Raw genomic sequence first — 24,170 nt, 5'->3', positions numbered from 1 at the left:
CAAACCCCTGTGGGCATCAGCCAGGGCACCCCCCTGGGGGCACAGCACCCAATGTGCTGGACAGAAACACCCAATTCGTGTTAAAACAGCAAAAAGAAGGTGTAGAATTTGGGAATTTTGGCAATTCCAGGCTCGGGAAGTGCACTGGGTCTGCTCCAGGACCTCTGGGAGCTCCTCAGGCTGGGACAGAGGGATCTGCTTCCCACCCTCAGGGAGATGCTCCAGGCTGACATTCCAGGCATTCCCAGTATTCCCCACCCAGAAGCTCCCAGAAATCCATGGCCTTTGCTCAGGGGCTGAACTTCCCCCCAGTGCCTGCTGAAGCTCCTCAAAACAGAGATTTTTTACTGCAGCTTTTAACACTTTATAACAGTGGTAACTACTCACCCTTTGGGCCAAATCCTTGAAATAGTGTTTGATGTTCTCCATCAAGGATTTCAATGGATAAAGATTTTAGTAGTTTGTATAGAATGTCATTAATAAGCAAATAAACCCCCCATCAAACCTAATTTAGTGTCCCTGCTGTACTTCATCACATTCAAAACCTCAGGATCACAACAGTGACAGAAAAAGCCCCAAAACTCCCTGCCCTGCCCAGCAGGGGAAGCTCCTGGAGGCCCTGAGATGACACGTGATCCATAAAAAACCCTGGAAAAGTGCCCTGGCAGGTGAGCCCCTCCCAGCCCTGAGCAGGACACACATCTCAGCACAAGCTTCACTCTCAGAATTCTCCTTTATTCAGAGCAGAAAGGAAACCTTTGCTGGATTTTATACATAAAAAAGCCACCAGGGGAATCTGTTTCTGCCACAGGGTCTTTTCCCAGCGAAGAAAACGGCGCCATAAAGTCTTTTTTTGATAAGGTTTATTTAAAAAAATAAAATTAATCAACAAAGATACCACACCATTTCCATGCCAGGCAGCCCTTGGGTGCAGAGCCCTGGGCACCACGGCCCCCTTTGCAGCCAAAAACCGCCTGTTTTGCCCCAAAACCCCCAGCCCAGGCAGGGCTGAGGCCCCTCTGGGCTCTCACCAGCTCAGCTCTTTGGGGGAAATGAATCTCAAGTGGACACTAAACGAGGGTTTCACTAAGAGTGATGAGAGGTTAAAATCAAAAGCGAGTCGCATTTTGCAGCTGTGATGACACTACATCGGAAACGTCGTCGGTGGGAGCCATTCACCAGAGAGATTAATTTGTAATCAAGGTAATTACACAGACAGAGCGTTATCCCTGCATGCTTTCCCAGGCTGGGAACCGGCTACTGGAGAGCTGACTACGTGATTCACTCCCCCGGGCAGGGGACTAGTTAAGGAGTGTTACTGAGACCAAAGAAAAGTTAGACAACATTGATTATTAGAACGGACTTGTTCTCAGCCGGGCCCGCGGTGTCCCCGCCCTCCCTGCAGGGGCGCGGCTGTCCCGCTGTCCCCGCGGCTGTCCCGCTGTCCCCTGTCCCTGATCCCGTTCCCCGTCCCTAGTGGTGGTGCTGGTGGGGATGGTGGTTGGCGAGCGCGGGCCGGCCCGGGATGCGGAACACGTGGATGTGCAGGTGGGCGGCGATCTGCGAGCACACACTGACACAGTAACGGAGCAGGTCCAGCAGCGACAGCACCTGCGGTGGGGGCGGAGGGACAGGGTCAGCTGGGGGACAGCGACAGAGGGGACAGGGGCCAGCTGGGGACACCGGGGGGCCAGCTGGGGACACCGGGGGACAGCGACAGAGAGGGGGCAGGGGTCAGCTGGGGGCCACCGGGGGGGACAGGGGTCTGCTGGGGGACAGCGACAGAGGGGCCAGGGGCCAAGCTGGGGCCAGGGGCCAGCTGGGGCCACCGGGGGGTCAGCTGGGGGACAGGGGTCTGCTGGGGCCACCGGGGGGGACAGGGGTCTGCTGGGGGACAGCGACAGAGGGGCCAGGGGCCAAGCTGGGGCCAGGGGCCAGCTGGGGCCACCGGGGGGTCAGCTGGGGGACAGGGGTCTGCTGGGGCCACCGGGGGGACAGGGGCCAGCTGGGGCCACCGGGGGGTCAGCTGGGGGACAGGGGTCTGCTGGGGCCACCGGGGGGACAGGGGTCAGCTGGGGGCCACCGGGGGGGACAGGGGTCTGCTGGGGGACAGCGACAGAGGGGACAGGGGCCAGCTGGGGCCACCGGGGGGTCAGCTGGGGGCCACCGGGGGGATGGGAACAGAGGGGGCAGCAGTCAGCTGGGGACACAGCTCAGAGCTGGCGGACACCAAGGGGACAGAGATCAGAGCAGGGAGGACACCAGGGGTACAGGGAGCAGAGCAGGGGCGACAGTGCTTAGAGCTGGGGACAGAGATCAGAGCAGGGAGGACACCGGGGGGACAGTGCTCAGAGCAGGGGGACACTCCCAGGGCTGGGGCATTCTCTGGGAATTCCAGTCCAGCCCCTCCCCACCCTCCCAGCCAGCAATTCTTTCCCCATCTCCCCCCTCTCCCTGCCCTCTGGCAGTGGGAAGCCATTCCCTGGGGCCTGGCCCTCCAGCCCTTGGCCCCAGTCCCTCTCCAGCTCTCCTGGAGCCCCTTCAGGCCCTGCAAGGGGCTCTCAGGTGTCCCCACATCCCACCCCACCTGGTGTCTCCCGTGACTGGCACTGCACTCACTCAGCTCCACCCGAGCCCAGGAACTGAATCTGCTTCAAAGCCCCTCCTGAAGCCCCTCCCAGCGGCAGCACCTCCAGGGGAGCAATTAGTGACAGAATTAATTACCCCCCACTCACCAGGGCAATCCAGAGCACGATGTACTCATCAATGAAGCTGTTGAAATACTGGTCAAGGAAGAGCAGGGCGGGGCCGATGAAGGCTGTGTCGTACAGGAACATCTCACTCTTGGTCATGTGTGCCACCTGCAGGGAAAAAACGGGAATTGGAGGGAAAACCCGGGAGGATCGGAGGGAAAATCCTGTAGGATTGGAGGGAAAACGCTGTAGGACTGGAGGGAAAACCCGGGAAGATTGGAGGGAAAAACCCTGTGCCAGCCCAGGGAGGGGTGGCACAACACACAGAGCCAAAAAAGCTCCAGTTTGCTGCAAAGTATCAAGCAGTGCTGTTTGGAGAGGAGGTTCTGCAGCTCCAGCAGGTCCTGCAGCTCCAGCAGGAAAAGGTTTGCAGAGAAACAGCTTTTTTGCAGAGAAACAAGGGATGCAGCACAGGGAGAAAAACGTTTTCCAGCCCACAACCTTCTCCTCCTGCTGCCAGGAGCAAAGCAGGGAAATGGGGGCCCGTTTAGTTGAGCCTGGAAATAAAATGTACAGCTAAAGCTCCACAGTCAGACACACTTGGTGTTCCTATCTCTTTTTTCTCATTCCATAAGGTCACCAACGCTCTCTGGTTGTTATTTGATGACATTTTCGTGTCCAAATGTGGCCTTTCCACCTTCCCACGGGCACAGAACCCACACCTGGGTGGGAATGGGCTGGAAACTGATCCTGGGAAGGAACAAGCTCCTTCCAGCAGGAGTTGTGGCCAACACTGCTCAGCCCCTGTGGGAGTGAAACACCCGCCCACGTGCAGGGCTGGGGCAGGAGCTGCTGAGCCCTCATTTATCTGCCCCTGGTTAATTAGAACCCCTATTTCCCTCCAGTTCTTTAAGCCAAGGCCTCCCCAACTGCCCCAAAGCCTCAAGAACTGCCCCAAGGCCTCCCAAACTGCCCCAAAGCCTCAAGAACTGCCCCAAGGCCTCCCCAACTGCCCCAAAGCTTCAAGAACTGCCCCAAAGCCTCAAGAACTGCCCCAAAGCTTCACCAACTGCCCCAAAGCTTCACCAACTGCCCCAAAGCTTCACCAACTGCCCCAAAGCCTCCCCAACTGCCCCAAGGCCTCCCCAACTGCCCTAAAGCCTCCCGAACTGTCCCAAAGCTCAGCAGCTCTGTCACCTCCTCTCCTCCTCCCAACCCTTCCTCTCTCAGGCTCTGAGTGGGTTTTCAGGCCCCCTTGTCCTGCCCCAGCTCTCCACACCTCAGAAAAATGTGAATAAAGTGAGAGGAGCAGAGCTGAGAACTCTTTCAAGCAGAAAAAGGCTCTGCTGCACCTCCAAACCACCCAAAACAGCTCCCTGGGGCACAGAAAGGTGCAAATCGCTCAGTGGAACACCCAGGAAAGCAGCAAGTTTGAGAACCTGAGGGCTGTGGAGCACTTACCACGAGTTTGTTGGTTATTTTGGCAGACACAAAGCCAAAGGTGAGGATGTAAAGGCAGGGGTGCCTCTCGAAGAGCTGCACTGCTGATTTCTTGTAGATCATGGCAGCCAGAGCGATGACTGAGCCGATGTGCAGGAACGGGGAGAGGACACTCGTTCCCTGCAGGGAGAGGGGGAATTGGGGTTAACAAAGCACAGAGCAAAGAAAGCCCAAAGAGCCCCTCACACTGGGGGGGTAAAAATAAAAGTATCACAGGGAGATTTTGTGTTCAGTTCTGGGCCCCTCAGTTCAGGAGAGAGATCGAGGGGCTGGAGCGGGGCCAGAGAAGAGCAATGAGGCTGGAGAAGGGACTGGCTGTGGCACTGAGTGTCCTCTGAAACACCTCCAGGGACAGAAAATCCACCAGGTCTTGATCCAACCCTACTGTGAGAATCCACCATGTCTTGATCCAACCCTACTGTGAGAATCCACCATGTCTTGATCCAACCCTACTGTGAGAATCCACCATGTCTTGATCCAACCCTACTGTGAGAATCCACCATGTCTTGATCCAAACCCCACTGTGAGAATCCACCATGTCTTGATCCAACCCCACTGTGATCACTCCGTGCCCTGGGCTGGTGATCACAGTGGGGTTGGATCAAGGGTTGGACTTGATCTCAGAGGTCTCTTCCAACCCAGCTGAGAAGAGCAAGGAGGCTGAGAAGGGACTGGAGCACAAGTGCTGTGGGGAGAGGCTGAGGGAGCTGGGGGTGTTCAGCCTGGAGAAGAGGAGGCTCAGAGGTGACCTCAGCACTGTCTGGAACTCCCTGACAGGGGATTGTAGCCAGGTGGGGGTTGGTCCCTTCTCCCAGGGAGCAGAACAAGAGTGCACAGCTTGAGCTCTGCCAGGGGAGGTTTGGGTTAGATATCAGGAAGAAATTCTTCACAGAGAGAGTGCTCAGGGATTGGAATGGGCTGCCCAGAGAGGGGGTGGATTCTCCATCCCTGGAGGTTTTTCAGCTGAGCTTGGCCGTGGCATTGAGTGCCATGATCTGGTAAAGGGACTGGAGTTGGACCAAGGGTTGGACTTGATGATCTGGGAGGTCTCTTCCAACCCAATCCATTCTGTGATTGAAAATGTGTCTTTCTCAATGCTGGTACCACCAAAGGGTGAAGCAGCAGCTGAGAGTGGGGTGGAAACTCTGAGGTGTTGGGGGAAAATGCCATTTCAGGCAGCAAAATCACCAGGTGTTTGTGCAGAAACCTCAACTCACTTTTCCCCACTGACAATAAATATTAATACACATCTTTTAAAAGGATCAAAACTCAGTTAAAAATCTCCTTCTGATTGGATTTTTACATTGGATCTGTCTCTGAGCTCCTCTGGGGAGTTGCATTTGTAAAACCTGCTTTATGTCACTGACTCACACCCAAGTACTGGGAGCAATTTTAACCCCCAATTTTAAGCTCTGACTCCCAAATCCACTCTTCTCACACACACAACATTCCCTTGGTTTTTCCAAGGAACTGGCAGGAAGGTATTTCCCCTGGAGCAGGGAATTTGTTCCATAAATCACCAGGAGGAGCTGGGAAGGGGCAGGGAGGGGAAGGGAGGGGGGCAGGGAGGGGCAGGGAGGGGGGCAGGGAGGGGGAGGAAGGGGGGCAGGGAGGGGGGCAGGGAGGGGGGCAGGGAGGGGGGCAGGGAGGGGGGCAGGGAGGAGCAGGGAGGGGGGCAGGGAGGGGGGCAGGGAGGGGGGCAGGGAGGGGCAGGGAGGGGCAGGGAGGGGGGCAGGGAGGGGGGCAGGGAGGGGGCAGGGAGGGGGCAGGGAGGGGCAGGGAGGAGCAGGGAGGGGGGCAGGGAGGGGGGCAGGGAGGGGGGCAGGGAGGGGCAGGGAGGGGCAGGGAGGGGGGCAGGGAGGGGGGCAGGGAGGGGGGCAGGGAGGGGGGCAGGGAGGGGAGGGAAGGGGAGGGAAGGGGAGGGAAGGGGAGGGAAGGGGAGGGAAGGGGAGGGAAGGGGAGGGAAGGGGAGGGAAGGGGAGGGAAGAACAGGAAGGAACTCACAGCGATGGTGGAGCCGTTCTTGCCGACCCCTCCCGTGAAGATGACCCCAAAGTAGTTGGTACAGGAGAAGATGGTCCCGGCCACGGTGCAGAGAGCTGGGAAAATCTTCACCTGGATATTCAGGATTGGGATCTGCAGGGCAGAGAGATGACAATTAAAACACTGCCCAGAGGAACTGGGGCTGGGTCAGCATTCCCAGGGTACTCAAAACACTCCACTTTGTGACACTGGGTTTGCTTCTCTCTGTTACATAGAGACTGAAATTCCCAATTTTCCAATAATCCTTCCCTCAAGCTTCCCACAAAGTCATGTTTATCCTCCAAGAGCCACCAGAAGGGACAGAAAGCAGGAATTTGCTGGAAATGCCCCTGGAGCTGGTTTGAAACTCCCACGTGCAGCAAGAGCAGTGAGGGCAGAGCAAGAACCACAGGAAGGGTCAGATAAAGAACCTGGATGTGATCCCTGGGAAAGGGAAGGGCTCAGGAACCTGGATATGATCCCTGGGAAAGGGAAGGGCTCAGGAACCTGGATCTGATCCCTGGGAAAGGGAAGGGCTCAGGAACCTGGATGTGATCCCTGGGAAAGGGAAGGGCTCAGGAACCTGGATATGATCCCTGGGAAAGGGAAGGGAAGGGCTCAGGAACCTGGATATGATCCCTGGGAAAGGGAAGGGAAGGGCTCAGGAACCTGGATGTGATCCCTGGGAAAGGGAAGGGCTCAGGAACCTGGATGTGATCCCTGGGAAAGGGAAGGGCTCAGGAACCTGGATGTGATCCCTGGGAAAGGGAAGGGAAGGGCTCAGGAACCTGGATGTGATCCCTGGGAAAGGGAAGGGCTCAGGAACATGGATGTGATCCCTGGGAAAGGGAAGGGCTCAGGAACATGGATGTGATCCCTGGGAAAGGGAAGGGCTCAGGAACCTGGATGTGATCCCTGGGAAAGGGAAGGGCTCAGGAACATGGATGTGATCCCTGGGAAAGGGAAGGGCTCAGGAACATGGATGTGATCCCTGGGAAAGGGAAGGGCTCAGGAACATGGATGTGATCCCTGGCAAGTAACCGAAAAAAGTAACTGAAATTAAAATGAAATAAAAAATAAAATGAAATAAAAAATAAAATAAAATCAACACAAAAATAATAGAAAATAAAAATAAAGAAATAAAATGAAACATAAAATAAAAATGAAAAGAAAAACTGAAAAGAAAAAAGAGAACAGAAAAATAAAGTAAAAAATAATAAAAAAATTGAAATGAAATATAAAATAGAAAATAAAATGAAACCAACACAAAAATAATAGAAAATAAAAACTAAATAAAGAAATAAAATGAAACGTAAAATAAAAGTGGAAATAAAAGTTGGAAAGAAAATAAAAGAAAAATGGAAATAAAGTAAAAAATAGTAAGAAAAAGAAAATTAAAAATAAAGTAGAAAAGAAAACGACACAAAAATTAATAGAAAATAAAAAAGATAAAATGAGAAATACAATTAAATAAAAATGAAAATAAAAATTGTAAAGAAAATAGAAAAGAAAAATAGAAATAAAGTAAAAAATAAAAATAAAATGAAAATAAAATAAAAATGAAAATTAAAATTGAGGAGAAAACAAAAAAGAGGAAAGAAAAATAGAAATAAAGTAAAAAAGAAAAAGAAAAGAAAAACATCACAGAAATAAAATAGAAAATAAAAAACAAAGATAAAATAAGAACTACAATGAAATATAAAATAAGAAGAAAAATTGGAAAAAAACAAAAAAGAAAAATAGAAATAAAGTAAAAAATAAAAATTAAATAAAAATAAAACAAAATAATAAAACAACACAAAAATAATAGAAAAATAAAGATAAGAAATCAAATGAAAATAAAAATTGAAAATAAAAAACCAGAAATAAAATAAAACAAAAAAATAAAATTCAAAATGCCTTGGGACAATCCAGGCACATCCACTGGGAGCTGTGGCAGAGGCAAAGGCAGAGCTGGGGGTGGTTGGAGGATTCTCAGTTGAGGCAAGTCCAGGATTCTCTCCCAGGAAATCCACATCAGGATTCCAGAGGTGGAGCCACCAGAGTTTGGTTTGAGTGGGATTGGAAAACAGAAATTTTTAGGAAAGAGGCAGGAAAAATCCCAGCTGGAGCTGAAGAGACCACAAACCCACAGAGCCCAGGTGGGATTTGGGATCCCGGGAGTCCTTCCTATCCCACCTGGGAATGGGGATCCTGGGAGTCCTTCCTGTCCCAGCTGGGAATTGGGATCCCGGGAGTCCTTCCCATCCCACCTGGGAATTGGGATCCTGGGAGGGATTCCAGGAGCAACTCCACCTTCCAGGGGGTCAGATCCCAGCTCCATGCACATCCCTGGATTTTCTGTGCTCTAGATAATGCTGTGGCAGAAAATCCCAGGAATTGCAGGACTTGTGTTGCTTCCAGCAAGGAAATAAATCAATATATATGATATAAAGTATAACTGATGTATTAAACTTGCTCACTTGACTTCCAGGGATCCCACCTCGAGCCAAACTGCCCATCCCTTGGGAATTCTCCAGCTCCAGGAGCTCAGGAAGAGCCTCAAAGGGAATTTCCAGGGATACAAAGGAGGGAGCCAGGACAGGGACACCATTTTTAGGGGATAAAAGTGAAGGAATTAAAGCAACACCTCCCAAAACACACAGTTCTGCCTTTTCTCCTCCCTGAGGGTTTTGATTTTCCCAGGAAAAAGTGGAATGTTTCAGTGCAAAGCCCTGAAATATTTCCCATTGTTCCCCCCCAACCCTGGAGCAAATCCCAGATCCCAAACCCCAAGCCCCAAATCTCATATAAATATATATAGATACAAATGTAGATATATATAGATTTTTATATATAAATAGAGATAAAAATCTATATATAAATATAGATTTAAATATATAAAAAATAAATATAATTTAATCTCGTTTTAACAGGGAAAAAAGTACCAATTTGGTCCCCCCTCCAAATAACTCTGAGCCAAATCCTCCCCTGAGGGTTCCAAGGGTTTCCCCATTTCCCCATCCCAATTTAAGGCGCCCCATGCAGGGAGGTTTTCCCAGGATTGCCCTGGAATTCCCCTGGAATTGCCACGGGTTTGGGGCACTTGTCAGTCACTGTTGGCTCCCCAGTTCCCGGGACAGGGGGAGGGAGCATGTCCAGAATTGTCCAGACCAGGAGTGTCCTGGAATGCTCTGGGATTGGGAGGATAAACCAGGGAGTGTCCTGGAATGGTCTGGGATTGGGAGGATAAACCAGGGAGTGTCCTGGAATGGTCTGGGATTGGGAGGATAAACCAGGGAGTGTCCTGGAATGCTCTGGGATTGGGAGGATAAACCGGGGAGTGTCCTGGAATGCTCTGGGATTGGGAGGATAAACCAGGGAGTGTCCTGGAATGCTCTGGGATTGGGAGGATAAACCGGGGAGTGTCCCAGAGTGGTTCGGGGTGGGGAGTGTCCTGGAATGGTCCGGGATAGGAAATATGCCCGGAGGAGTTCGGGATCAGGAGTGTGCCCGGAGTGGTTTGGGATGGGGAGGATAAACCAGGGAGTGTCCCAGAATGGTCTGGGATTGGGAGGATAAACCAGGGAGTGTCCCAGAGTGGTTCGGGATGGGGAGTGTCCTGGAGTGGTTTGGGATGGGGAGGATAAACCAGGGAGTGTCCCAGAATGGTCTGGGATCGGGAGGATTAACCAGGGAGCGCTCCCGGAGTGGTTTGGGATGGGGAGTGTCCTCAGAATTGTCCGGGCTTGGGATGGGGAGTGTCCTGGAATGGTCCAGGATGGGGATTGGGATGGGGATGGGGCTCGGGAGCAGGACCGGGATGGGATCGGGAGGATAAACCAGGGAGTGTCTTGGGGCAGTCCAGGGTGGGGATCAGGATCAGGATTGGGCTGGGGATCAGGATCATGATGGGAACCACGACTGGGATGTGGCTCAGGATGGGGATGGGGCTCGGGAGGATAAACCAGGGAGTGTCTCAGAACGGTCTGGGCTGGGGCTGGGGCTGGGGATCGGGATTGGGATGGGGATCAGGCTCAGGATGAGGAGTGTCCCGGAATGGTCCAGGATCGGGATCAGGATTGGGCTGGTGCTCAGGATCAGGACAGGGCTCGGGCTCGGGCTCGGGCTCGGGCTCAGGATGAGGAGTGTCCCGGAATGGTCCAGGATCGGGCTCAGGACGGGAATGGGGAGGGATAACCCGCCCGGGCTCACCCTCGCCTGCCAGAGCGCAGCGCCCGCGGCCGCGGCCAGAGCGTGCATGGCCATGATGAACAGCTGCACCTCCGTCACGTCGATCCTGCGGGGGCAACACACACAATAATTAGCGCAATTAACGGCAATTAACGCCGGGTGGCACCGCGTCCGCTCGGCACCGCAGCGCGGCCGGCACAGCCAACAATCCCGGCGGGATTCGGGGGGATCGGGAATTCCAGGGGGTTGGGGTTATGTCAGGCACAATTAATCCCTGCGGAATTTCGGGGGGAAATCAGGATTTCCAGGAATTTGGGGTTGGGTTATTTCAGGCACAATCCCTGCGGAATTTCGGTAGGAAATCAGGATTTCCAGGAATTTGGGGTTGGGTTATTTCAGGCACAATCCCTGCGGAATTTCGGTAGGAAATCAGGAAAATCAGGATTTCCAGGAATTTGGGGTTGGGTTATTTCAGGCACAATCCCTGCGGAATTTCGGTAGGAAATCAGGATTTCCAGGAATTTGGGCTGATGGTTTGGGTTATGTCAGGCACAATAATCCCTGTGGACTTCTGGGGGGAAATAGGGATTTCCAGGATTTGGGGCTGTAGTTTGATTTATTTCAGGCACAATCCCTTTGGAGTTTTGAAGGGAATTTGCTGTTTCCAGAGTGGTTGGTTTTATTTCATGGTGCAATTAAAATAAATGTGGTTTATCCAGAGGAAAAGTTGGATTTTTGCTGCCCAGGGAAGGAGTGAGGAGTCGGTTTGGACCTTCCTCAGCAAAAAAAAGAAAAGGATTTATTATTGTGGGTGTTCATGTTGGGATTCCCACCCTATTTTCATGGGAATATTTGGGGATGGGAACACAAAGTCCTGGAGAGTGGGAAGGAGGAAGAGGAGGAATAAATAGTAATAAATTGTAATAAAACAAATGAAAAAATAATAAGAAAGAAATAATAAGAATTAAGAAAATGGAAAATAATGAATAAATCATAAAGAGTCAATAGGAAAATAATAATGAAGGAATAAATAATAAATTATAAAGACTCAGAAGCAAAAATAATGAAGAAATAAATAATAAAGATTAAACAGCAAAAAAAAAAGAATAAATAATGACATGGAATAAAAATAAATAGAAAAATATAAAGAAATAGAAAAATAACAGAAGAAAAAATATGAAACAAAGAGGAAGGACTTCCTGGTTATTATATAAGATATAGATACAATGGGTTATATAGTTTATATAACTATTATATATATTTTAATAAAGTATATAGGTTATATATTTGCTGTACTTTACATATATCTACAATGTTATATATTTTGTACACTTTATATATATTATATATAAAACTTGCAATTTTCTACATACATAAATACAATAAGTTATATATAATATATGACTAGAATATATAAATGTATAATATGTAACTATATAATCCATTAAATAGATAAGAAAATAATAAGAAATAATAAAATAATGATAATGAAATAACAACATGATAATGAATAAATAATAAGTAATAAAGATTAAATATGAAAATAATAATATTGTGGGATAATAATAAATAGAAAAATATAGAGAAATAGAAAAAATAATGGAAGAAAAATTATTACAAAACAAAGAATGGACTTGCTACATAATATATAAATGTGTAAGATATAAGATACATGATGTAATGTAATATATATTAAATATACTATATAAGATATACTAAATAAATTAGTAATATAAAATATGAAAAGTATGTAAAAATCCCTGTAAAAATAAAGCTACACTCTGTATTTTATATTCCTAACCTGTATTATCCATCAGAGCCACCAACACCCTCTGAGCCCGGAACAGCCTCCCAAAAATGCTCCCCCAGCTCAGCTTGAAACATTCCCGGCCCAGCCCCAGGTCCAACCACACCCCCAAACCCTCCTGCAAACTGGGATGGGGTGGGGTGGGATGGGATGAGCTTTGAGGTTCCTTCCCACCCAACACTCGTGACATTCCAGGATTCTGGAGCCAGGCTGGGAGAGCTGGGAATGTTCCCCTGGAGAAGGGAAGGCTCCAGGGACACCTGAGAGCCCCTGGCAGGGCCTGAAGGGGCTCCAGGAGAGCTGGAGAGGGACTGGGGCCAAGGGCTGGAGGGCCAGGCCCCAGGGAATGGCTTCCCACTGCCAGAGGGCAGGGAGAGGGGGGAGATGGGGAAGGAATTGCTGGCTGGGAGGGTGGGGAGGGGCTGGGCTGGAATTCCCAGAGGATGCCCCAGCCCTGGCAGTGCCCAAGGCCAGGCTGGATAAACCTGGAGCCCCCTGGGCTGGGGGAAGGGTCTCTGCCCAGGGATGGGGTGGGATGGGTGGGATTTGAGGTCCCTCCATCCCAACCCATTCCATGATTCCATGGCAATCCCTGCCTGGCTCACCCCCGGCACTGCAGCTCCAAAACAATCCTGGGATGGCCAATCCTCTTCCAAGGTGGCACCACCTGCACAGGGACATCTCCAACAGCTCCAGGACCTTCCCACCTGCTGCCCCTCTGCTCCATCCCAGCCCTCCTCAGGCAGGGCAAACCATTCCCTTCCATCCAGGATTTGAGGTGCCCCCTCCCCACAACCCGTGAGAGACTCCAGAGCACGGAACAATTCCCTGCTCCAGGATTTTATGGCTCTTTCCTCTCCCAGGAGACTCCCTGGGCAGTCCTGGTGGTTCCACCACAGCCTGGAATGCTGATGGAGCTTTTCCTTCCCCTGCAGGACTGTTGGCCAAGTGACCCTTTCCTGGCACCATTCCCAGAGTTCCTCAGCAGAGGATCTTTCATGGATGGCTTGAAATCCTGGGATTTCATGGGATCAGCTGGGGACAGTCCTGGGATTTCATGGGAATATTTCAAGGAAAAGTGCAGCCTAATAATCCAATAATAATCTAAAATAATAATCTTAATAATCTAAATAATACTCTAAAGAATAACCTAAATGTTATAATCTAAATAATAATAATCTAAAATAATTATCTAAATAATAATCTTAATAATAATAGTAATAGTAAATAATAATAGTAAAAATAATAATAGTAATAATAATAATCTAAAATAAAAAATAATAAAAATATTGATAGTAAAAGTAATAATAATAATCTAACATACAACTAGAATAGTAAAACTATTAATAGTAAAAATAGTAATAATAATCATCTAAAATACTGCTGCTAATAATAGTGAACATAAAATAAAATATAATAATGATAATAATAATCAGTAATAATCCCAAGATATTTAAAGGAATCCAACTTAACTCACTTTTAATGACAGTATTTTTTGGGGAGGGAAATTCACCCACATAAACAGTATTTAAAAAAAAACTAAAACTAACCTAAAAAAAGTAAAATAACCTAAAAATAAAGAATAAAGAATAAAGCAAAGAATAAAGCAAAGAATAAAATAAAGAAAAAAGCAAAGAATAAAATAAAGAATAAAGTAAAGAAGAGAATAGGAAAGGGAATAAAGAGGGGGATAAAAAAAAGAATAAAAATGAGAATAAAAAATATTAAAAAATATAAAAATAAAATAAAATAACCCTAAAAATAAAACCCCAGACTAAACCAGAGAGCAGCAGGAAAGGAAACCCCAGCACAGACTGTGGCCCCAGAACAGGCATTTTTAACCCCTCCTGGGGCTTCCCAGATTATTCCCCAGCACAGAATTCCCTGGAAAGGCCAAACCTTCCTGTTTCTGGTGGGAAAGGATGGAAAGGGCAGCACAAATTCCCAGTTTCTTCATTCCCACCCCCAGAGCTGCTCCCACAGCCCCGCCGGGCTCTGGGCACGGACCAGGAGGGGCCTTGAAATCAGATTTGTGTGTCCAGCAGGTCGGGCTGGGGGAAACAATATTGGAAAAATATTGTGAGGGTTTGGTGGAGCAGAAATGGGGATTTGATCCCGGTCTGGGATGGGACGAGGGGGGAGTTCATGAATTAATACAAATATTGGCACCCACAGAGTGGTTTGTGCAGTTAAATCTCCATCAGCAGCTCCTGAAATTTAAAGTTTGACCCCAACACAGGAGCAAAATTGAGAGGACAGAATGGAATTCCTCACTGGGAATAAAATAATTATAATAAAATGGAAATAAAATAATTCTGATAAAGAATAACACAGCAAATACACTCCAGCCCCTGTGTCTCCAATGGCACTGAAGGTCTGGGTTGTTCCTCTGGGGATGTGCCTGAGGTTTCAGTGGAGCAGAAATGTGGATTTTATTCCAATTTAACACTGGGAGAGACAGGGGGAATTAAAGAATTAACACAAATATTGGCACCCACTGAGTGTTTTATACATTTAAATCTCCATCAGGAGCTTCTGCAGTTTAAAGTTTGATCCCAACACAGGAGCAAAACTGAGGGGGCAAAATGGAATAATGGGAATAAAATAATAATAAAATGGGAATAAAATAATTCTAATGAAGAATAGCAAAGCAAATACACTCCAGCCCCTGTGTCTCCAACGGCACTGAAGGTCTGGGTTGTTCCTCTGGGGATGTGCCTGAGGGTTTAGTGGAGCAGAAATGTGGATTTTATGCCAGTCTGACACTGGGAGGGCCAGGGGAGGTGCCACATCCCTGCCCTGTGGCTCCTGGACAGAAATGCCACAGGGTGACCACACTCCATCCTCTGCACATTTATTTGCCCCCAACAGAAAGGGATGAGAAAATACGACAACTGTTTTGTAGCAAACAGAGCCAAGACACATCCCTCAACCCTTAAAAAGTGTTAAAAATGTGCATTTTCACTCCAGGGAAAAGATTTCCAAGTGGGATCAGACCAAGTGAGCTCCTTTTCCTGTCAGAGTGTGCTGGGACACACACAGGGTGGCACCCAAAGGTGACACCTGACTGGGAAAGGCACCAGGAGAGGTGCCAGTGGCAGAGCTGGGGCAGGAACCACCTCAGGTCTCTGGGGCTCAGCAGTTTGAGGTTAATTACCCAAAAATACACAGCTATAAATGCAGTAATTGGTGTTGCAGGGAATGCAGGAGGAGAAATCCCCCCCACAAAGTGGTTTCTGGCCCTGTTTGTTCCTGGGTTTGATTTGATGGTTTCCCTTCTGCTGCTCACCAGGGTGGGTCAGAATTGTCCCAGCTGGGAAACAGCCTCAAGGAATTTATTCCCCAGAGCAGTGAGAACTTGAGGGATTAAAGAGGAAAATCAGCAGCATCTCTGTGTGACCATTGGTTTGAAATGCTGTGAAGGGGCTCGTGGGAGGGGGCAGGAGGAGGAGGAGAGTGTGGGCACGTTGGCATCACTCCCAGCAGTGCCACATGGTGCTGGGCCAGTGCTGAAGCTCTTCCAGGAGTTCTGGAAAAAAACCCCAGAGATGGAAAGCTTGGAGGCCTCCAAGGAGGGGATTCCTGTCTGATCTCAGTGCTCAGTCCTGGGGCTGCTCCAAGGAACACAAACTCCCTGGAGGGAGCCTGGAGGGTTCCCATCCCTGTGGGAATTGTCTCTCCAAGACAGACCACTCCATGTGCTCCTCCTCCAGCCTTGGAGGGTTTCCATCCCTGTGGGAATTGCCTCTCCAGGACAAAGCACCAACTCCTGCTCTGCCAGAGGCTGCAGAGGGAGGTTGTTCCAGCAGCTTCCTGAAGTCCAGCCTCATTCCCTAATCCCTCCTTTCCAACTCAGGGGCAGGAAAGGGGAGAGGGCTCAGCAGACCTAAAGCAACCTTGACCTGGCCCAGCCCTTTGTGCTCATGGAATGTTGGCCCAGATTCTCCAGCCCTGCTCCTGTCCTGGGCAGCAGCCACAATTCCTGCCCTTTCTCTGGGATTATTCAAACAGCAAAGGCACATTTTGAACTTTTCACTTGTGTGAAGGGGGTGGGAACTGGTTCTTCCCCTCAGATCCAGGACAAGCCTTAGTGGGGCATCCCTGGAAACTCATTTCCATCTCACTGTGGGTGTGAATTTACAGATAAAGACACCTCTCTAATTGCTGCTGTCACCAGATTCCTGTATTTCCATTAACAAGGGTGGGAATGCACCCAGTAATGCAGGAACTGCCAGGGAAATGCTGGGAAGCAGCACCCTCAGGTCTCTGGGGCACCCCTGGAAGTGCCCAGGGCCCCCTGAGCACCCAAAATAAGATGTGGCACAGCCAGCACCCACGTTGGACAAGGGGGAATGGCCTCCCAGTGCCAGAGGGCAGGGAGAGGGGGGAGACTGGGAAGGAATTGCTGGCTGGGAAGGGAGGGGAGGGGCTGGGCTGGAATTCCCAGAGGATGCCCCAGTCCTGGCAGTGCTCAGGGCCAGGCTGGATAAACTTCGAGCCCCCTAAGCTGTGGGAGGTGCCCCTGCCCAGGGATGGGGTGGGATAACCTTCAGGGTCCATCCCAGAATTCCATGATTCCAGCTGCCCTGCAGGCTCCAGTTCAGCCCTGCCAGGGTGGAGGCTCCAGCCCCAAACTGCCCTGGCTGTGGGTCAGGGCCTGCTCTGCCCTGGGGGCTGCAAACCCCCCCACAGCCCCTGAAGCCTCACCTGGGGCAGGTGCCCTCCTGCATCCACGTGGGAAAAGGTTGGATTGAGAAGAACCAGAGCTGGCCATCCCACCTGGGCACCAGGGAAATTCCCAGCAGGATCTGTGCCCCTTATTCCCCACCACTGGTTTGTGCAGTGGGTTCCCAAAGCACCACCAGGATGGGGGGAGCCCCCCAGGGCTTTGATTTATGGGATGTGCAGGAGACAATTCCCTGTTTCCAAAGCTGAGGTGCCCCAGTGATGGCCCAGCTGCCCCAGGGCAAGACTGAGCCCACCCTGAACTGCCCCAGGGCAGGACTGAGCCCACCCTGAACTGCCCCAGGGCAGGACTGAGCCCACCCTGAACTGCCCCAGGGCAGGACTGAGCCCACCCTGAACTGCCCCAGGGCAAGACTGAGCCTACCCTGAACTGCCCCAGGGCAGGACTGAGCCCACCCTGAGCTGCCCCACGGCAGGACTGAGCCCACCCTGAACTGCCCCAGGGCAGAACTGAGCCCACCCTGAGCTGCCCCAGGACAGGACTGAGCCCACCATGAACTGCCCCAGACAGGACTGAGCCCACCCTGAGCTGCCCCAGACAGGACTGAGCCCACCCTGAACTGCCCCAGACAGGACTGAGCCCACCCTGAGCTGCCCCAGGGCAGGACTGAGCCCACCCTGAGCTGCCCCAGGACAGGACTGAGCCCACCCTGAGCTGCCCCAGGGCAGGACTGAGCCCACCCTGAGCTGCCCCAGGACAGGACTGAGCCCACCCTGAGCTGCCCCAGACAGGACTGAGCCCACCCTGAGCTGCCCCAGACAGGACTGAGCCCACCCTGAGCTGCCCCAGACAGGACTGAGCCCACCCTGAGCTGCCCCACGGCAGGACTGAGCCCACCCTGAGCTGCCCCAGGACAGGACTGAGCCCACCCTGAGCTGCCCCAGACAGGACTGAGCCCACCCTGAGCTGCCCCAGGACAGGATCAAACCCACCCTGAACTGCCCCAGACAGGACTGAGTCCACCCAAAGCAGTTTCTGGCAGGAAACCAGACCTGAATCACTGTTTGGGCCTCACCACTGAACTCCTTCCTGCAGTTCAGGATCCCCTCGGTGTTTCCTCAGCCCTGCTGTGAGTTCTGCTCTTTCCCAGCCCGTTCCCACCTCAGGGGGTTGGTTTGAAACCCAGTCCAGCCCTGCTGGGATTGTCGGAGTGGCTTTTCCTGCCTTGGAGCCCTCTCCTGCTTCCTCCCGGGAATTCTGAGGCAACACTGACCTCTGGCTTTGGAGTGGAGCTGCTCAACCAAATGAGCTGCTTTGGGAAGGGCTCGTTGCCTGCCAGGATCTAATTAAATTAGGGGATCGTTTTATTAGCCAGATCAACCCCAGGGATTATCCCAAATCCTGGAGTAGCCCGGGGGAAAAGATGGGGGGAAAGAACCAGCACAGGGGATGGATTCAGCCATAGGGCACAACTAAGGAGTTTTCCTCCTCCACCTGCAGAATTCTGTGGGAATTTTACAGGAGGGATCCCATTTGCTCCTCCTCTGCAGGGTCTGAGCTCTGCTCAGCCTCGGGGCAGAGGGAATCATGGAATGGCTGAGGTTGGAAAAGCCCTCTGAGATCACACAGAGTGATGAGTTCAACCATCAACTCGCCACCACCCTGACCATGTTCCCAAGTGCCACATCCAGGTGTTTTTTGGGCACCTCCAGGGCTGGGCACTCCAACCCTCCCTGGGCAGCTGTGCCAGGGCCTGCCCACCCTTTCCAGGCAGGAATTCCCCCCTGTCCCCCCTGCCCCTGCCCTGGCCCAGCCTGAGGCCGTTCCCTCCTCCTGTCCCTCTTCTGGGGCACAGCCCGACCCCCCCCTGGCTGCCCCTCCTGGCAGGGAATCCTGGAGAGGGAGAAGGTCCCCCCTGAGCCTCCTTTTCCCCAGCTGAGCCCCCCCAGCTCCCTCAGCCCCTCCTGCTGCTCCAGACCCTTCCCAGCCCCTGTTCCTCCAGCCCATATTTCTCCCACAGTAATTTGTCTTTCCCTGATTTTCCAGGGCTTTCCCACATGTCCCATTCCAGGCCTGGGCTGGGGCAGGGCTGACACCCCTTCAGCACCCTCTGCTCTTCCCCAGGTCCCTTCCCCAGTTCCCTCTGCACTGGAACACAATTCCTTGGTGGAATCCCACCAAAAATACAGGAGGTGATAAACTGGGGCTCTCTGAAACCCTGTCAGAAATGCTGCCACATTCCCTAAAAAGTCACTTCCAAGGGATTTTCTGCACAGAAACACAGAGCACAAAGATCTTTCGGCTCCCTCCCCCAGCCCTCTCCAATTCCACTCACTCAGGAGCTGCTGAACATAAAGAAAAGGTTGATAAAATACCTGTTGTTTCAGTTTTAGATTAGTGAAATGAAAGCTTCATTAAAAAGTATCATTAAACAGCGAGAATCATTTCACTGGATAAATATCCTCAGGTTTTTTGCCATTAAAATGAATATCAGCTCCTGGCAGATCATTAACCTGATGGCACAGGGCAAAGGAAGAATAAATGTGTTTATTACCCAGAGCTGTGGGATTTATAATAATGACACCCACTTTGAGTGCTCATTTCCTGCTCTAAATTACCTGCATTTGATGGAGCATCACATTTTCAGACAATAAAGCCCCCCAGAACAGCCTGATCTGCCACCAAATGCTGCCCCAAACCCCACACCCTCCCAAGAGTCAAGTCCCAGGGAAGCCAAAAGGTTGGGGGGTTTGTGTTCTGGGATCAACAACCAGGAATCTTTGATAACCAGAGCCCTGGGAAGTTCAAAGGGAATTAAAAGCATTCAGACCTTTGGTACAGCAAGAAAGGGAGACCCTAAACCAGCAGAAACCTGGAGCCAGGGGCCTTATTTAAAGATTTAAGTACCAGAATGGGATATTTTCAGTCAATCTGCTTTGGTGTACTGAGGGTTAGAACAGAAATCTGGATTTTTAATCTGCTTCCTCCATCACAGCACTGAAAGCTGCTCCAACACCTGGAATGCTGGAGCAGAAACACCAAGTTGCTCAGGAGAATCTGCACTATCAGAGCAGTGTCCTGCCAGCAGAGCTGCTGGGGACAAGGGGCCCATCTTGGTGCTGGTTTAGCAGCAGATCAATAATGACAAACTGTAAATAACACTCTGTGTGTGGCTGTTGTACAACTGTGTCCCAATCCCACAAACCAAGGGCAAATTCCAGCTGCCAGCTGGGAAACACCCCCATCCTGCAGCATCTTTGTTTGGAGAACATTTGTTACCCTTCTGGACAGAAACAGGGAGTGAATCCTCGTCACAAAATGAATTATTTCCCCACTGAGGTGAGAGAATCCCCGTGTTTGTGTCCCACCTCCCCCAGCAGGGAATGGATTCCAGCCCCTCCCTTCCTTGGCACTGGAATCTCATCCCATTATTAACAGACCCACAGCTCTACACTGACATAAAAGGCATTCAGGACTTCCAGTTGGAGGCACAGCATCAACCATGGAGTTACAGTGAATAGTAAATGGTAAATAATTCCTGGTTAACAGTCAAGATTAACTTTCCCTGAGTGCTCACACCAGCCTGGCCACCATCTGACCACCCCACCCTTGCCTGGGATGCCACAGCAGGTACTTCCCAGGGTTTATTCAGCTCCAAATCACACCAAAAGCTCCTCATGAACACCCAGCACAAAAGGTTTGTGTCGGGAATGAAAACTGTTGACATTTTGGTCTGTGTTTTTGCTAATGCCACCTGTGAAAAGATTTATCCTTTTCCTGCCCAGTTCTGGGAAAGAGAAGCTGAGACAGTGAAAGTTTTGTCCTTGAAGGCAGAGTTTGTATAAACTAGAGTTACTTGAGTCTCTTCTACTGGTTGACAGGCTTTGGAGGGGAGCTGTGGGGGGGAGCAAGGAGGAAGAGAGAGAGCAGAACCTTAAAAAAAACCTTCTTGCTGGGGCATGGTGGCCACACCTCCCTGGGTAGATGTCACCAGCAGGCTCAAATAAAGGTGAGAGGGCTCCTGCTCTTGGGGTTGGTGGTTTTTCCCCAAAAAAGCCAGCAGGGACAATGCTGTGTGCCAATGCCTGGAGGCTGCAGCTCCTGCCCTTGAGGGAATCACAGAATCATAGAATTGATTGGGTTGGAAAAGTCCTCTGAGATCAGCAAGTTCAACCCTTGATCCAACCCCACTGTGATCACCAGCCCAGGGCACGGAGTGGGTCAGGGTTAGGGCTGGGCATGGAGTGCCCTGGGCTGGTGATCACAGTGGGGTTGGATCAAGATGTGGTGGATTCTCACTCAGTGCCACATCCATAGAATCACAGAATGGATTGGGTTGGAAAAGTTCTCCAAGACCATCAAGTCCAACCCTTGGTCCAACTCCAGTCCCTTTACCAGATCATGGCACTCAGTGCCATGGCCAAGCTCAGCTGAAAAACCTCCAGGGATGGGGAATCCACCCCCTCTCTGGGCAGCCCATTCCAACGCCTGAGCACTCTCTCTGCAAAGAATTTTTCCTGATCTGCAACTTCAATTTCCCCTGGCAGAGCTTGAGCCCATCGTGCCCCCTTGTCCTATTGCTGAGTGCCTGGGAGAAGAGACCAACCCCCACCTGGCCAGAACTTCCCTTCAGGGAGTTCCAGACAGTGCTGAGGTCACCTCTGAGCCTCCTCTTCTCCAGGCTAAACACCCCCAGCTCCCTCAGCCTCTCCCCACAGCACTTGTGCTCCTACAGGAGTGTCCTGAGCTGGTCAGACAACCTCAGGTGAGTCACTCTTTGGTCAGTGGGTGCTGACACGTTCGGGTCATTGCTTTGGTCTCCCTCCTTCTGTCCCTCCCTTCTCTTTGGGTTCCTGCTATTGGGTCACTCTTGTTGATAAAGACAAGCTGTTTTCTGAGCTCTCCATGGTGCTCCCCTCACTGTTCCAGCAGCTGCAGAGCCCACCTTGTTACACGGTGATTTCCCAGGCCCACCCAGTGCTGGTGACACCCCCCAGTGTCACCAGTGCCCCCACAAACACTTCCAGCCCTCACGAGGTGCCTGGAGCCCCCAGGGGGGTGCAGGGGGTGAGCTGAACCCCAGGGGGGTGCAGGTGGTGGGCTGAGCCCCCAGGGGTGGCAGGGGGTGGGCTGAGCCCCAGGGGGTGCAGGGGATGGGCTGAGCCCCCAGGGGTGGCAGGGGGTGGGCTGAGCCCCAGGGGGTGCAGGGGATGGGCTGAGCCCCCAGGGGGGTGCAGGGGGTGGGCTGAGCCCCCAGGGGGGTGCCCTGAGGTTCCCCCAGCAGGCAGGGGGTGGGCTGAGCCTCCAGGGGGGTGTGCTGAGCCCCCAGGGGGCTGCAGGGGGTGAGCTGAGCCCCCAGGGGGGTGCCCTGAGGTTCCCCCAGCAGGCAGGGGGTGGGCTGAGCCCCCAGGGGGGTGGGCTGAGCCCCCAGGGGGTGCAGGGGGTTGGGTGAGCCCCAAGGGGGTGGGCTGAGCCCCCAGGGGGTGCAGCGGGTGGGCTGAGCCCCCAGGGGGGTGCCCTGAGCCCCCAGGGGGTGCAGGGGGTGGGCTGAGCCCCAGGGGGGTGGGCTGAGCCCCCAGGGGGTGCAGGGGGTGGGCTGAGCCCCCAGGGGGCTGCAGGGGATGGGGTGAGCCCCCAGGGGGATGGGCTGAGCCCCCAGGGGGTGCAGGGGGTGGGGTGAGCCCCAGGGGGGTGCCCTGATCCCCAGGGGTGCCCGGGCAGGGGGTACTCACAGGCCGAAGCGCAGCGTTCCCGAGACGTAGGTCTGCCAGTGAGCGCAGTAAAACATGAAGGTCCCAGCAAAACAACAAAAGAACATCCAGTCAGGGTTGGTGCCCAGCTGCACAGCAATACAAGTGCCCAAAACCACAAAGACTGCAGGAGAGAATCAGGCACACAGTGAAAGGGGCACGTGGCAGGGCGGGTAAAGATGCTCAGCAGAAGCAAAGCTACACATGGGGAGGTGTCCTGGGGGTCACTGCACAAACACTGCACTTCTATTCAATAAAACACACTGGCAAATGCATGTCTGAGCCAGCAGCAGAGTCCTCAAGGGCTCTGGGGCTCCTCCAGTTTGGTTCCACCTCATGTCTAATCCCATGGAATGATCTGGGCACCTGCAGCACCTTTGGGGGCTTCTCCTCTATCCAACATTTGCTGGATAATCCCCCCAGTTCCTGGCTTAGAAAACCCAAGGTGTGCCATTCAGGATCCAAAACACACCCACCCTCCACCTTTCCATGCACAGGTCTGATCAACAATTCCTAAAACCTTAAAGCTTGAGAGCTCCAGGATTTCAGGAACTGGAGCCTGTGATCCCTGTGGAACCTTTTATCCAAATATTCCATGATTCCAGGATTTTTTTGCTGAACTCCAGGCTGGCTCAGTAACCTCTGGAGCTGCTCTGGGTGGGTTTGATGTTTAAAGTTCAATCACACTTGAATTGCCCCACTCTGCCTACAGAGCCAATTTAACACAACAGAGCACTCTGACAGCTTCTGACAGGAAATATTGTAGAGCCAGACTGATAAAGCACCACACCAAAGGTTCAGTTAGTCACATGCTTAATTTGGGTCTCAGTGTAACCCAAAAGGACTCATCCAGCTGCCCCAGAGCCCTGTCTGTGCAAAGAAAGGTGAGTTTCTTAGCTGAAAAGTGATCCTTTCAGCACTATCAGCTGTCCTGTGCTCAGTAAAAAAGAGCTTTTTCTTGGATAGCCCCTGAAATAAGAGCCACTTAATGCTGAGAGTTCAGTTAAAAGTGCCAGCAATACCTGTGGACAGGGAATCACAGCCATGATCAAAGAGCTCCCCCAGGGGAGTGCTGCTGTTTGTCCTCCTGGCTTGTTTGCCATCTATTGCATCCAGGGACTGGTAGATGAAGAGGCCACAGGCACAGGCAATGTATGCCCAGGGAGGGGCCTGAAAGGAAAGGGAAGGAAAGGAGGATGTGAAACCTGCTTGAAAACTCTGCCCCAGCAAATCCTGCAGCTGCCCCAGCCCACAGCCTGGCACAGCAGCTCCTTCCCTCAGCAGCCGGGCCTGGCAGGGACAGGAAGGGTGGAATGCCAGGACAGCAGTGCCAGAATTCCAGCCTGGAATGCTGAACCACAGCTCAGGCTCTGAGGCAGGAACCTGCTCTGTGCAGCTGGAAAACATTCCATGTGCAAAGTGTGTGCAGTGAAATCCCCCTCAAACACAGGTTGATTCAGAAACCCAAAACTTTCAGCCCCCAAAATGTCTGGCTGTGTCAGACCCTGAGCTCCCCCTCCCCAGTGCCAGAATTCCAG

At 51.6% G+C, this 24,170-nt stretch overlaps 1 protein-coding gene across 1 annotated transcript; it reads right to left on the bottom strand.

Annotated features, from left to right (window-relative positions):
* Positions 1-714: 714 nt before the first annotated feature.
* LOC139683584 (choline/ethanolaminephosphotransferase 1-like) lies at positions 715-23,922 on the bottom strand (the record flags this gene model as incomplete). The annotated part of the gene is made up of 7 exons (XM_071578872.1): positions 715-1,611; positions 2,736-2,861; positions 4,155-4,313; positions 6,198-6,329; positions 10,410-10,494; positions 22,615-22,756; positions 23,655-23,922. Coding segments are annotated over 7 exons (1,050 nt in total), but the record flags the coding sequence as incomplete, so codon positions are not given.
* Positions 23,923-24,170: the final 248 nt, after the last annotated feature.

Source organism: Pithys albifrons, chromosome 28, assembly GCF_047495875.1.
Source record: "Pithys albifrons albifrons isolate INPA30051 chromosome 28, PitAlb_v1, whole genome shotgun sequence".
NCBI classification, from domain to species: Eukaryota; Metazoa; Chordata; class Aves; order Passeriformes; family Thamnophilidae; genus Pithys; species Pithys albifrons.
This window is presented reverse-complemented; position numbering and strand designations above follow the sequence as displayed.